General features: G+C 34.7%; 1 protein-coding gene across 4 annotated transcripts in view; it reads right to left on the bottom strand.

The window, feature by feature from the left end:
* Nucleotides 1-14,401, bottom strand: part of NR2C1 (nuclear receptor subfamily 2 group C member 1) — a 33,281-nt gene that overhangs the window by 13,032 nt on the left and 5,848 nt on the right. For 2 of the 4 annotated variants that reach the window (XM_063308892.1, XM_063308889.1), the window contains exons 2-10: nt 11,078-11,133; nt 10,067-10,142; nt 9,768-9,875; nt 7,605-7,835; nt 6,898-6,979; nt 5,515-5,694; nt 4,045-4,192; nt 3,628-3,718; nt 387-571 (exon numbers count right to left, since the gene is read on the bottom strand). In XM_063308892.1, the coding sequence (XP_063164962.1) occupies nt 387-571; nt 3,628-3,718; nt 4,045-4,192; nt 5,515-5,694; nt 6,898-6,979; nt 7,605-7,835; nt 9,768-9,875; nt 10,067-10,120 (1,079 nt within the window). In that variant the 5' untranslated portion in view covers nt 10,121-10,142; nt 11,078-11,133. Of the gene's footprint in view, nt 1-386; nt 572-3,627; nt 3,719-4,044; nt 4,193-5,514; nt 5,695-6,897; nt 6,980-7,604; nt 7,836-9,767; nt 9,876-10,066; nt 10,143-11,077; nt 11,147-14,401 lie in introns of all 4 variants that reach the window. The other 2 variants (XM_063308890.1, XM_063308891.1) reach the window with 2 other exon arrangements.

Raw genomic sequence — 14,401 nt, 5'->3', positions numbered from 1 at the left:
AATATTAAAAAAAAAAGCTGTTACATGAGTTTTGGTATCATCATATATTTAATATTGAAGATATTCTAAGAACTTCTGAGTCATACCTCCAGGAAACTACAGTAAATGAAATTATTGTTAAATAACCCACAAAATGATGATTCAAGTCACTCCAAGAAGCAAGTAAGAGAAGAATGTTAAAGTAATGGAGCAAGTGGGCACAACACTCTTGTTAATAAAACAAGGTACATATATTCCAACCAGACATCTGTGTTGAACTCTTTCTACTTAGCTGGCTGATCCATGCTGCTTTAGTTAAACATTCAACATTATTTTTTCACTGTAGATAAAGTGTCTACTGCGCTTCCTATGTTGTGTCAACACATTTGGATACTACTACCCCTTACCTTGTAACATCAGCACTTGCATGTTCATCTTGCTGAAGCTCAGACAATGATGTATCTCCATTGCTTAAGTTTTCTATCATTGACAACTCAGCACTATTTTGAGACATATCTTTGGACTTACTTAGATTTGCTAATGAAGTTACAACATTTGCTAAAGTACTTAAATCTCCTTGACATGTTTCAACCTAAAGAGTGGGAAAAAGTAACTTTGTCATTATTGATAGGTACATGTCTTAATATTCCTGACACTATAGTATATATATTGCAGAATATTTGTTAGTAGTTTTATAAGCTGCTTGATTAATGCACAAAAATCAAAGTACTGATAATAGCCAAGTCATTATACATTTTAACTAAAACGTATTGCTTAGCACCTTAGCTAATGTGAGTTTTAAAATTATACTATTTTAAAGGCTTTTGTAGAAATAGCTGTAATCTTTAAATTAACGACCACTAAAATATTAGATGACACACCACCAACAGCGAATAGCAAATCTTTTACTTGCAGAAACAGGAATCCCAATATATCCTGCCATTAGATGTCCATTTAAGAGGCCTAGCATGATGTTACAATCTAGGAATTGAAACACAGATTTCTCAGTCATGTATAAAAAGAGAAGTCATGTGGGTTTTGAATATGAAAAGGGGATTCCTGCATATCCAAACCCCCTCTCCATGACAACTTTCATTGACAGAGATTATTCAGGAAGTACTTTTGTCTTCAACTGAATTCTGATGCACACTTAATGTTTTTGTGGCGAGCAGAGAAAAGATTCAATCAAACTATCCAAAGATCAGCATAAACATGAAGGTGACAATACAAGGAAGAGATGAGCATCGAAGAGTAGATCAAAATAAAATGTAGAGAATGTGCCTTTTAGTTGACAGAAAAGGTGCAGATGGAAGAGGGAATTATAGGCATAAGGGAAGCCAATAACTATTAGGGAGTAAAATAAAACAGCAAACCAATAAAGCAATTTGAAATTGAGAATATCCTTAAAATGAGTGGCAAAAACAGTTAATTTCTAAGCAAGTTATCATCCCATTACCCAGAAGATTTCAGATGAAAATTGCAAACAATTTTCAACATGCCCACAACAGAGACAGAGAAAGGGGGGGGGGGGTTGTCATACAAATTGGCCATGAGCCCAGCAACAGAAATTACACATATGGTGGCTTCCTCTGTGAGTCATGACTGACTGACGATGTCTCCATGAACGAGCGGAGACGATGACCGTTGTGTAGAACGAAAGATCAGCGAGTAGACTGGTCCTTTGAAGATCTCTGGAGAAGGAGAGAACAGGAGATTGCCCACAAGTGCTCTGAATGGCGGCTCCTCACAAGGAGATTGTAAAATGAGGGAGACGATATCTTTGGTCTTAGCAGTGGCGAAGCCTTTAATAAGGACAATAAGCCAGCCAAACTCACTTTCTAATCATATTCGGAAATGTTCAATTTAACCACTTTATGGATATTAGAGACCTTCAAAACGGTGAGCTTAATTTGACACCTGGTGAATTTTACCTTCTTCTTTGGATTTAAGAAATTTTAAACAGAGACTTAAGAATTGAAAATAATATACAATTGGCAAAAAGCAAAAAAAAGAAGAATTTTGATTTAAGAAGGTTTTAAACAGACTGGGAGATCAGAGAGATTTGGAATATTGGTTATTTTTGCTGTAAGATTTGAAAAACAAGTATTTAAACAAGTATAATAATATACTTGTGGAAAACAACTCATATTCAGAACTGCAGCTTGATGAAGGTTGCAAATGGACATGGAGCTAAAGGACCAGGAAGAAAAGAGTTAAAATGGCTAAGCTGGCTATATCCTTTTCTTATCTTAAAGAATTTTTTGATAACTGGACTGATACATTAATAACTAAAATTTCAGAAAGGATACAGATTCAAATGGATAAATTTGTTGACGAACAGTGCTGTTAATACTAGAGGGGATGTATTTAACTGATAAGGATCTGGACATGGAACAGCTGCAACATGAAATCCTGGATGATGCCTCATTATGGGATCTACAAAGTAGGCTGATGAAAGCTCTGAAGACTCCTCTTGAATGCCAAAGATTGATGAAAGATCAAATCCTGTGATGCCATTGGAATGACTTAAAGGTTAAGATTGTGAAGAGCAAAAAGAAGGAATATGAAGTCAGACGGTTTGATCAGGGATAAATTATTTGTTTGATATTTCTGGTAACTCCTAATGAACTTTTTGCTGAACCAGGACTGAAAAGATGACTATTTCTGGGTTGCATAAAGATAAAAGTTAGGCTACGGGGAGAAGAGTTTTTTTATTTGTAAGTATAAAAGAGGGTGAAAAGTTATTATATTAGCTTATGCTTGGTGTGATGAAGGTTGGAAGCCACTTCTTTATTACTGTGTTTGTTGTCTTTTTCTTTTCTCATCCTTTTGTTTTTCTTTTTCCTGCACCTTCTGAACATTTCTTTTTCTTTTTTCTTCTAGTTTAGTTTGTATTAGTTTTTACTATGTTTATTAAAAACTTCTATAAATTACAAAAAAGAAAAAAGAAACTACACATATGGTTTAATACTAGGCTTGTTAGATCCTAGATTCAGCAAGAGCATCAGGGATGCCCTTCTCCAGGGCGCTGCAGTTTTCTTGATAGCTTTAAGACTGGGGTGGAAGTAGTGGTAGAATGATCCCATGTTAAACATTCTATTCCTATTTATAAAAAAAATGAGTTTTGAAATCCTTTTCCTGGGAATAATATTGGCAGGGTTTCTTGTATCAGATACATGTCACTGGTGTCATTCCAGGCCAGACACAGTCATCATCATGTGCTGTAGTTCAAAGTGAGTAAAGTCAGGGGGATGTTGATCAAAGCCTCCACGGTGGCTCTTGTGTCTTCTATACTATCCTGTAAGCCACCACCCAAATTTGTTATGATCTTACTTTTTTAAAAGTAAGTAAAAAAAGTCAGTTTAAAGGATTCCCCTGCCTGAAAAAGATACATAGAATGAAAGGGATATAGTGAAGTTATCTTCTGATTCCTCTGCTTCTTTCCTTAATTAAAGACCAAGGCATATTTCATTTTTTAAAAAGGTAGAAAGGAATAGCAGCAACTTCATTGAAAATTACATTTTATTAAGTTTCTTAAATGCCTTCTAACAAATTTAAGCAGTACAAAATATCTAAGTGGTGGAAAACGCACTGAATATGAAGTCTATTTTAAAAATCATTTGCTTCAATGATTACTACATCCGATACCTTATCTGCAGTCATCAGTACTGTAGGTTCATTCTTTAATCCAGACTGATGAATATTAACAAACATTCCAGACTCCAACATTCCTGTTGATCTGAAATGAAACAACACAAACATTGCCTCGTGGTTTTTAGAAATGCCACTGTCCTAACAGCCAGGAAACACGCTGAGACAAGGAACTGGTCTCTAATGTTTTATTGCTAGTACATAACAGGAATCCTAACAAACTAAAGAAGCGTGGGAAAAACCCAGACATATAAACCCCAAAGGTTAAGGCGGTCCCGATCTGTGTCTCTTTGAATGGCTGACCAATTCCTCAGTGCTACGCATGCGCTTAACAGTCTGGATGGGAGCCCCCTGCTCGCCATCCTTACTCATGACAGCCACAAAGAAATTGAAACTAGAATAATATTTGCATACCTTGCCGTTTCACTGTCTGTTACAAAAGTGGGAGTTGCCGTAAGTGGGCTCCGCAAATCTTTTCGAATATAAATCTTTTCTGTAGAAGCTGCACAATTTGAAGACTTTTCTCGTGATGCTTCAACGGGTTTCCTTTCACACTGAACCGCTATGAAGAATGGTGGAATTATCAAAATCAATTCAATATTTGACCACATTTAGCTTTTACAAACCAGTTTTGGATTTTTGGCTACTACTGTCAACTTTATAGTTTTGAATGTAATTGCTTTTCATATTAAATCTAAACAATTTCTTTTTGAAACAACCTCAGGTATTATTATTATCTTATGGTTCGAAGTTTGGTATACAGAATAGTACTTCCCTATCATTTCTTTTTCTTTTGTATTTAAATTCCTGATTGAAATAGCTTTAATAACAATTTATATCAATTTATAAAACTTATCAAAATTAGTATGATTATAAGATCAGCAGGAGGAATTCATCCAGGGGAGGCAGGAGGTTAGGAATAGGAAGATCTTAACGTCATAGCTATTTTCCAATCTCTCTTTATGACTGAGACTTTTCCAGTGTTGTATTCCTATTAATGTATACTTACGCAAAACCTAAATAAGCAATGTATCATACAGTATTGCCAATTTATGTAACTGTATATTTTTGTAAGAAAATGTTAGTTTGTTAACATTTCTATGACAGCAATTTCCAATCTTATATTGTCTCTGGAGAGTTTGAAGATATTCATTCAACACTTTTGCCTCAAGTTTGTGCCTGTTACCTCTGGAAAAATAGTTGAGTACCAAAGGGCTTAGCAAGCACCAAAAACTTGTTTGTTTATTGTATAATTCTGTCCATTTGTACAGCAAGCTCAATCCTCTCATTTGCTTGTATGTTTTAAGGGAATTAGAATGGATGTTAGATAAACTTTCAAGGAGACAGCTACTGATTTTATTGAGAATTTCTAGAAAGTTTCTACGGAATCCTGTGGTTCTTTGAAAGAGAATTTCAAAGCCATTGCTCTGAAAAACTGATGCTGCTGATTTTGCCTATAGCATCTGGGATCAGAGAAAAATCCCTTTCAACCCAAGTAAACAAATGAGATGTTTTCCATAGTTGCCAATAGGTATAATCTTCTGTTTTGTGATTGGAGGGGAGAGGATGGGACTTGCAAAATCTAAAATGTTAACATCTTTAGGATATACTGCAAGCCTCTTTATCGGCATTATATATGGAAACGTTGCATAAAGGTAATGAGAGAAATATTTGCTTCCTTGAAGATATTTTTCACATAAGAACTCTAACATATAAGAATCTCAAGCAGAAAGGACACTCTAGAAATAATTTAGTCTTCACAACATAAGTGGCATCTTCTTTCTAAACTTTTAATTTATTCTCATTTACCAACATAAATATAACATGCAAGGATGGTGCAAAAAACAGTGCAGCATTACCTGAGTTTCTTTCTTTCATACTTACAGTCTTGTTTCATTCCGAATGCAATACATCTCTGCAACCTACAGTACTGACATCTGTTTCTATGATGCTTGTTAATCACACAGTCTCTTGCTCCCCGACATGAATACACTAAATTCTTCCGTATACTTCTTTTAAAGAATCCTTTGCAACCTTCACAGGTCACTGCTCCATAATGGCGTCCTGGTTTCATAACAAAATGCATTAATTTTATTCTAAGTTTGGTTTTGTTTATCAAATACATTCTAACAAAAACTTCATTCTCAGATTTGCTTAAAATACTTAAATGCTCAAAATGTTCTCAAAATGCAAAATGTTTTATGCTTACACTGAAATAAATGTTGTTACTGAGAAAATAATGCATGTTTATGGAATATAGACATAGCATTTCTACCAAATGCTAAGACAGTCTATCAACAAATAGGGCACTAAATACAAAATATGTCAATGTTGCATGAATTCACCTAAAACTCAATCAGATATATTTGCTTTATCATCAAATATGATTATATCTACTCTATGGAATGAGCAACTATTCCATAAAGGTACAGAAAAAAAGGTACTATTTCCCCCCCAAATATTGTTAAATGTAATGGCATCTTCAATTTAATTTCTTTCCTTAATTAACCTTCTCACAAAGGAGCAGTGGCCAACTATAAAAGGAGTAATCTCCAAGCTTTTATTTAGCTACCTTTTCTTTCAATACAGCTGATTTACATAAGCAGTGCCAAGTGGAGAATTTGGAAGAATGATCAGTCATAAAATGGACAATTTTATTTATCTTGCTATTTAATTGTATCATTCTGGAGCCGCAAAGCTGAAGAGGTTATGCCAGTTCCCTCTATCCCACTTAGCACATGTGCTCACTAACACATTGCACTCTAAGGCTTATACATATACAACACAGATATACACATATACACTAATAGAAGGCACCTAGCAACATAGATTTCAGCTACTTCATTTATATACAGAAGCTGAGTCTCCAGAACTTACGATTCTGTTTATATATTTTAGGCTTTACTGATACACATCATCTATGTAAGCTGTGTCAAGCACAGTATCTGTGATAGCCAAATGGTTGAACAATCTAAAGGGCTAGTCAAATAAACCACCAATTGCAACATAAATTCTCTAGTGTGTTAAATCAATTAAAATGTCTCATTATAACCAGAATACCAAGCTTTTAAAGAATTCGATATTTTCTTTCTTATACATTACAAATAGTTTTTTAAACAGCGCTTGGCTTTAATGAACTTGCAATCATATTTATGCAATTTTTAAGTTACTCACAAAAGAAAAAGAAAAATACTTAAATGCTTGGTAAGATGAGATAGGTTTAAAAAAAATCTTCCAATTAATTTTGCAAAGTACATAGTGATTTACCTGATGCCTTGTCTCCACAAACAACACAGAGATCAAATACTTTATTTAAGGTCTGATCTGTTGAAGAATTGTCTGTCAAAATCTGGGGGAAAAAATTACAATATAATACATCTCATTTTCACTAACTTCTTTGCTTAAATTCGTATCTGCAAACTAATTCTGAAAACTAAAGGTGGGGAAGCATATTTCAAGAGTATGTATTTGGTGATACTTCAGAAACTATTATTCTAGTCCAGCACTTGCTAAACTGAACAGGAAAAACTAAAAATAGCAGTTACAATTAAAGGCTTATGACTCTGACTTCTTTAATTTGATTTTTCATCCTTTTTCTATTTTATTGTGCTTCAAACTGAATCTATTCAAAATTAATTTGTATATATTTTAGAAAATTAAGAGAGTTACAGGAACAATTTAGGATGCAGAATGTCCAAAACTGTTATAAATATAGTATTATTCTACTATACTTTTTCTAATTTCATGACTATAGTAAACAAGAAAGCTATTCACTGGACTACTTTGTTCAGCAAAAGTAGAATCTCTAAAACAATATTGAAGACGAAGATACATCAAAGAACATAGCACTTGCATGTTCCCCAAATCTCAAGTTGCAGTATTTTGATAGCATGAAAATGCCTAGCATGACTGTTTTAAAGGTCTTCATTTTAAAAAGTTGTATGAATAAATCATCATAAAATAGGACACTGTACCTGAATATGCTGTGCAGATATATCTGGGGATGTAAAAAACAGTTGGTTAACTCCTGCAGCATCGGGAGTTGTCAGAAAAACCTTTCCTGGTGTAGCATCTTGTCTTGCAAGGATCACTTTACTTGGGGCAGAACCATCATGATTTGTCAAAATGAACTGCTTGCTTGTTGCAGTCTGATCGAGTGCTGTCACAATCTGAATCTTCTGCCCTGTCTGCTGATCTGTAACAATCTAGTGACACATTTACTTCAAGTAATTATAGTAGTTCATTATAAAAAGCTTTAAAAATATAAACTTATCTGTGCTATTATCAAGCATGACTGAAAAAATTGGATCTGCTTTCAGAAGGTATGTATGGTATTTCATGAATTAACACTAATGCCAACAATATTTCAGCCTTAAACTTTGTGCCCAGATACCTCCCAGAATTCCTTGCCAATAGAGCATATCTTTTCTCAACAGCAAGGGGCCAATTTGGTGAGGCCACATTGAATATGCAAGAGCAATAATCAATGCATATTCTGCTATGACACAGAAGGAACAGTGCATGCATTTTCACAAATATTGGACTTTTAAGTGTTCAAAGTGCTGCATTTATTAATCTCAGCATATTCTCTTACAGTAGTCTCCTTAAAACAAACAGAAATCATTTTTTTTAATAAATACAAGTGGCTATGTTCCCATCCTTGGCTGTGGAAAATTACTCAGTGGAATACATTTTATAGACTAGCTCTCAGTTCTTCAGCATTTTTTAAAAATCTGTATTTGTTGTCCTGAGAATATTTTTACAATTTTTATTAAAGAAATAATGGAAATCAAAGCCCTATAACATATGTGCATACGTTGGAATAGATTACATTCTTTTTAGGATAAGGATTTATTCCTGAAAATATACAATAGGAAAAATACTAAACAGCCATCCATATTTCTCAATCAACATGTTGGATAAAAATTATGGGAACTATTATCAAATACATCTGGACATCATTAGATGGGAAAGGATAAGCTAATGCACTAGAGAGAAATCATTCCTTTTATAATTGTAAGTAAATCCCCTCCCTCAAATCCATCATCTACTTCTGCATCCAGCAGATGCTATCTTCTCCACAAGAGCGTGTGAGAGCTTTCACTGCTGCTTGTGTTTTCTGGAAAATACTTTTATCTGGAAATACAAGAAACCAATATTCTGATTCTGTTTTCTTCTGACTTAGCCCAAGTCTGCAGAACAGAATGCAACAGTTTGTCACTCATCCTCTAATACTGAGAACATTAGCAGCTTTGTTTTTATAAAATATTCCTTTCAAATGATAATAAATATATGCTAAAATAATGCATTTTATGTTATATTCCATCCAATCAAATGAAACCTTAGGTCTTTGTTTGGTACCCCAAAATGGACCCTCAATGCAGCTTTGAGGCTTGAAGCTAACGTGCCAAGTATTAAAGCTCAGGCCTGGATCAGGATTTTAACTTCAGGACTCAAAATCATGTTTGACCCTACAGGCCTGATGCCTTTGCTGTTGTCAGACAGCTACAAATCTCATTGGCACTGTGCTTGTACAAAAGAATTTCACAGTCCTGGCCTCTCTCCTGAATATTTAGGCCAACTAACTGGAGAAGGCCAAATCAATAAATAGTAAAAGGAAGAATTAGGGACATTGATCGCCAAAATATTATCAGTGCTCCCGAATTTTATCATCAAATTCTAGATAGCCACAAACCCTCTACTGCAGGGTATCTACACAATCTCTCTTTAAGCAAATATCTTTTGTGTCCTTTTCATGATGCCCCAAGAAGTGCTCTGATCTCCCCAATTATTTCTAACTTTGTGGGTCATACTCATAGATTTTACATTTATTTCTTTTTAAGGGGTGCTGATTCTATACTTGCACACCAGGTGGCCAAATATTTTTTTCAAGCTATATACAATTACACAAAACTTTTAATTAGATATATTGTTTTACTGTTTTATTGTTTTCCTTTTTCCTGAGAATAAATTGTTGGATTAAACTATTTTCTTTTATTGTAAAGGCTGGTCAAAGACAGTAATAAACATATTCATTCATTCATTCATTCATTCATATTATTGTAGCTCTGATGTTTAGATACTGAAATACTTTTCAAGTTTTTAAGTAAGTATTGTAAGAGACAGAAAGTTTTTACCTGTATCCGCTGTGGTAAGGAAAGTCCTGCATCAGCAGGAACAATCTGAATTCTTTGTGCTGTTCCATCCATTAATGTTTGTGTAACAGATCCTTGGGAGTGTGTTACCTAGAATAAAAAACCAATACAGAGGAAACCGCATTCTCTATTGGAAGTAACTCATCTAGCACTGGATAAAGTTATTTGCTTTGCATTCAAGAGATCCAGAACAAAAATTCCAAAGTGATAGACAATGAGCTACTAGAAAGTTTCTATATATTCCTTTTTATTATAAAACTTCGGGAAAAAAATGTAAGTACCTCCCCCATTTGTTGTTCCATAATTTGATGGGCCAATTCCTCAATAGTTGCCATGATTCTGAATCACCAGTATTTCCTGTTAAAGAGAGAGAGATTTTTCTTTTTAAAAATTACAATACGAACAATGGACAAATTGGGTGAGAGGATAGCAGCTGACGTCATGTTACTTTCTCTAATCCCCCCCCCCTTTGCATAGTACAATGAGTCTATCCCATGTAGGTTCATGGCATCAACATTTCCTGCTTATGCAGAAAGAAGTCTTCCTCTAAATGCCTAGCTGCTTATTCACCCAGCATATTACACTAACACAACAGGTAAGGAAAAGAGCCTCTAATTTGAATTGTAGCTGTATTTTAAAAAAACACACTTGACTGCATAGATAACAAATTCTAAATTTTGTTTAAGGCATGTCTTAAAAGTTCATTTTGAATAACTATCTGTCAATTATAAAAGTTTACATTTCCTTGAGAATTACCTACTAATTTCAGAGCTAATGTAATTTCTACAAATTTCCCAAAAGAACATACCCCTCAAGGATAAAGTTTTTGAGAGCAAGCATTTTAATAAGAAAATATCTAAATCATCATCATCATCATCACAGGCAAATAGGAAAATAGGTTTTCCCATCTAAAATGAAGCTGCAGCACACCACATTGGTGGCCTTCACAGGTCTTATTTGGGCATTCATTACACAGGCAAGATAAATTTTACCTGATGTACCTGCCTGATTTTACTATATAACTCGCTCCAAAACAAATCATTTCATTTTTCTTTGAAATAATTCTAATTTTTATATTAGATTTAATTGTTAAAACTATGTCTGCCCTAAATGGCTCATCCACACTAGCAGGGCAGGCTTTACATTCTTAAATAAATAAATTTTATGATGTTTAATTAATCATGTGTTTACTTTTTTTTGTTTGTATTATTTTTGTATTTTCTTTTTCCTTAATTATCCTAGTTGAATTGAATGATGAAATTAAATAAACAGAAATCAAGCATTCTTCTTACCGTAGGTACAATGCTATACTCCACTTCCTGTATGCATAATCATTATTTGGAGACTCCTGTGAGTTTATACTGTATAAAGAAATACAATTCATTATAAAGCATTATGAAACAAAAATGGATTTATAGAGGGTATTTTTTAATCAATGCAAGAATTAGCAAAATGCCAAGCACATATATTTTAGTAACTTTTAATTATTGGATGTAAGATTATCAGTGACTATTTAATGTTTACATACACACATACATATATGGTCTGTACTGAGATATAGATTCTAAAGGGAAAGCTGATTTGGAATGTGCATATCACACCTGTCAGCACCTCCTTAAATCAGATGAATCTTTATCCAAATTTGCGTAACATTAGCTGTGCAAGCCAGAAAAAGACCGTTTCTTTAAGGAACTGCTGACAGGTGCAACATGAGTGTTCACACAGAGGAAGAGCAAGGGCTGTTCAATGTTAGGCAACCATCTAGCCCTGTAACACTTACTTGAAAAGTGCACTTGTATGTCTACGTGGCAAACTCTATGTGACCCTTATATATCTGAAGGGAGCATTTGATTCAATCTCAAGAAGCAGAATATGGGAGAAACCAACAATCTCATCACATGATTTTATAATGTTATGTAACAGTCAAAGATAGCTAACAAATGTTTTGTTGTTTATTCGTTCAGTCGCTTCTGACTCTTCATGACTTCATGGATCAGCCCACACCAGAGCTTCCTGTCAGTTGTTGCCACCTGCAGCTCCCCCAAGGTCAAATCTATCACCTCTAGAATGTCATCCATCCATCTTGCCCTTGGTCGGCCCCTCTTCGTTTTGCCTTCCACTCTCTCTAGCATCAGCATCTTCTCCAGGGTGTCCTGTCTTCCCATTATGTGGCCAAAGTACTTCAGTTTTGCCTTTAATATCATTCCCTCAAGTGAGCAGTCCAGCTTTATTTCCTGGAGTACGGACTGGTTCGATCTTCTTGCAGTCCAAGGCACTCTCAGAATATTCCAGTCTGTTGTTCTGTGGTCTGTTTTTACCATTGCTACTTGGTCGTTATACAGATTCCTCAGGAGGTAGACAAGATGACTTGGTACCCCATATCACTAAGAACTTGCCACAGTTTGTTATGATCCACAGAGTCAAAGACTTTAGAATAGTCAATAAAGCAGAAATAGATGTTTTTCTGAAACTCCCTGGCTTTTTCCATTATCCAGCGGATATTGGCAATTTGGTCCCTAGTTCCTCTGCCTTTCTAAACCCAGCTTGTACATCTGGCAATTCTCGCTCCATGAATTGTTGGAGTCTACCTTGCAGGATCTTGAGCATTACCTTACTGGCATGTGAAATGAGTGCCACTGTTCGATAGTTTGAGCATTCTTTAGTGTGTCCCTTTTTTGGTATGGGGATATAAGTTGATTTTTTCCAATCTGATGGCCATTCTTGTGTTTTCCAAATTTGCTGGCATATGGCATGTATCACCTTGACAGCATCATCTTACAAGATTTTAAACAGTTCAGCTGGGATGCCGTCGTCTCCTGCTGCCTTGTTATTAGCAGTGCTTCTTAAGGCCCATTCAACCTCACTCTTCAGGATGTCTGGCTCTAACTCACCGACCACACTGTCAAAGCTATCCCCGATATTATTATTCTTCCTATAAAGATCTTCCGTATATTCTTGCCACCTTTTCTTGATTCTTCATTTATGTTAATAGAGTTATCACTTAAGTAGTTTAATATTTTAGTCCCAACTGAATTAAAATTTAAATATTTTATTCTTTCTGTTTTTTTGTAATGGATAATTTGTTTAATAGTTTCAGTAATTTAGTAAATTAGCTCTGGATATTTTAGATTGTTAGTTTTTTAGATTTTTAAAACTCCTATTTATTTTACAATGATCCATATAACTTTATTCAAATTTATCTTTATTCTTTTAACAGTATTTATTTGTAGTTACTGACTATAATAAAGCTACTAGTGCCTACATACAGTATTCCCCAAACTACTTTGCTCATTTGAAACTTGATCACTGCCCAAACCTAATATAGTATACATACACACACTTTATGAGATACCTTTTTGTGGCAATTAAGAATTTTTCTTAATATAAGAAATAGCCTTCCAAAGGACATTAAAACAGCGTATTTGTACCAACTGCAAACCAGAATTTGTTCAGCTAACAGCAATAACTGTCTGGTTTCTTCAGTACATATACCTCTAGCCATTTCTTTCCAACCTTGAGAAAAAACTGAAAGTATTAGAAGCTATATTCTATTACCAATTCTTGGCTAACAGCTACTTTTGGGGGGGGGGTGTTCCTTCAAGTCAGTATTGATTCTTGGTGGCTGCCTGGACTAGTCCCTGCAATTTTCTTAGCAAGATTTCAGAAGTGGTTTGCCATTGCCTCCTTCCTAGGGCTGAGAGAAAATGACTGGCCCAAGGTCACCCAGCTGGCTTCACGCCCATGGCAGGACTACAACTCACAGTCTCCCTGTTCTAGTCTGGTACCATAACCACTGGCTCTCTAAGTACCCCATATTCTCAATTCCTTCTTTGAATATTTCTACACTGTTTACTTTCACTGTATTTGTTTATAGAGAGTTCTAGTCCACTATGAGTGGATTGAAAATTTTAGTTTCATAAGAATAGTCTTCTATCCATGAAGCACTTGAATCAATCCTAATTTGTGTACCAGAAAAGGACATTCTTCACAAATTCTGAAAACTGGAGGTTAAAATTGTTGAGACATATGTTACTCCAGGGTTAACCTTGTTCGGTCTTTCAGTCACTACTGATTGTTTGTGACTGAATGGACATTATTTTGTTAGAATTGTTTCTCAGTGCTTCATGGACATCTTGTAACCTCATACTAAGTCATCAGTGATACATCTTTATCATCTGTTGGTCTTTTTTTCAATTGCCTTTGATTCCTCCAAGCAAGAGGAACTTCTCAGATGATTCTTGCCTTTACAGTATCTATCCAAAATATTTAAGATTTAGTTTTGTTATTAGCACTTTCAGTCTGTTTTTATTCATGTAGCATTGACTTACACTCAACAAAGTTCTCAATGATCTTCTCCAGCATCACAGTTCAAAGGCATAATTTTTTTTTCAGCCTTTCTGAATAAAGTTTTCAAAGTCATATTTTACAACTTGGAAAACTATGGTTTTGACAATACTGTACTATCTTTCTTGAGAATGTTATAGTGCTCTCTGCACTTTAATACACTGTCTATATATGGTATATTCATTAATCCCATTTCCTGGGTTTGCATTTCCATATAGGCTTTTCACATGGACTAGATTTGCACAATATGCTAGTTTTGTATTTGGGTAGTT

This window comes from Candoia aspera, chromosome 7, assembly GCF_035149785.1.
Source record: "Candoia aspera isolate rCanAsp1 chromosome 7, rCanAsp1.hap2, whole genome shotgun sequence".
Taxonomy (NCBI): Eukaryota; Metazoa; Chordata; class Lepidosauria; order Squamata; family Boidae; genus Candoia; species Candoia aspera.
Note: the sequence above shows the minus strand (reverse complement) of the source record. Positions and strands in the feature narration are given on the sequence as shown.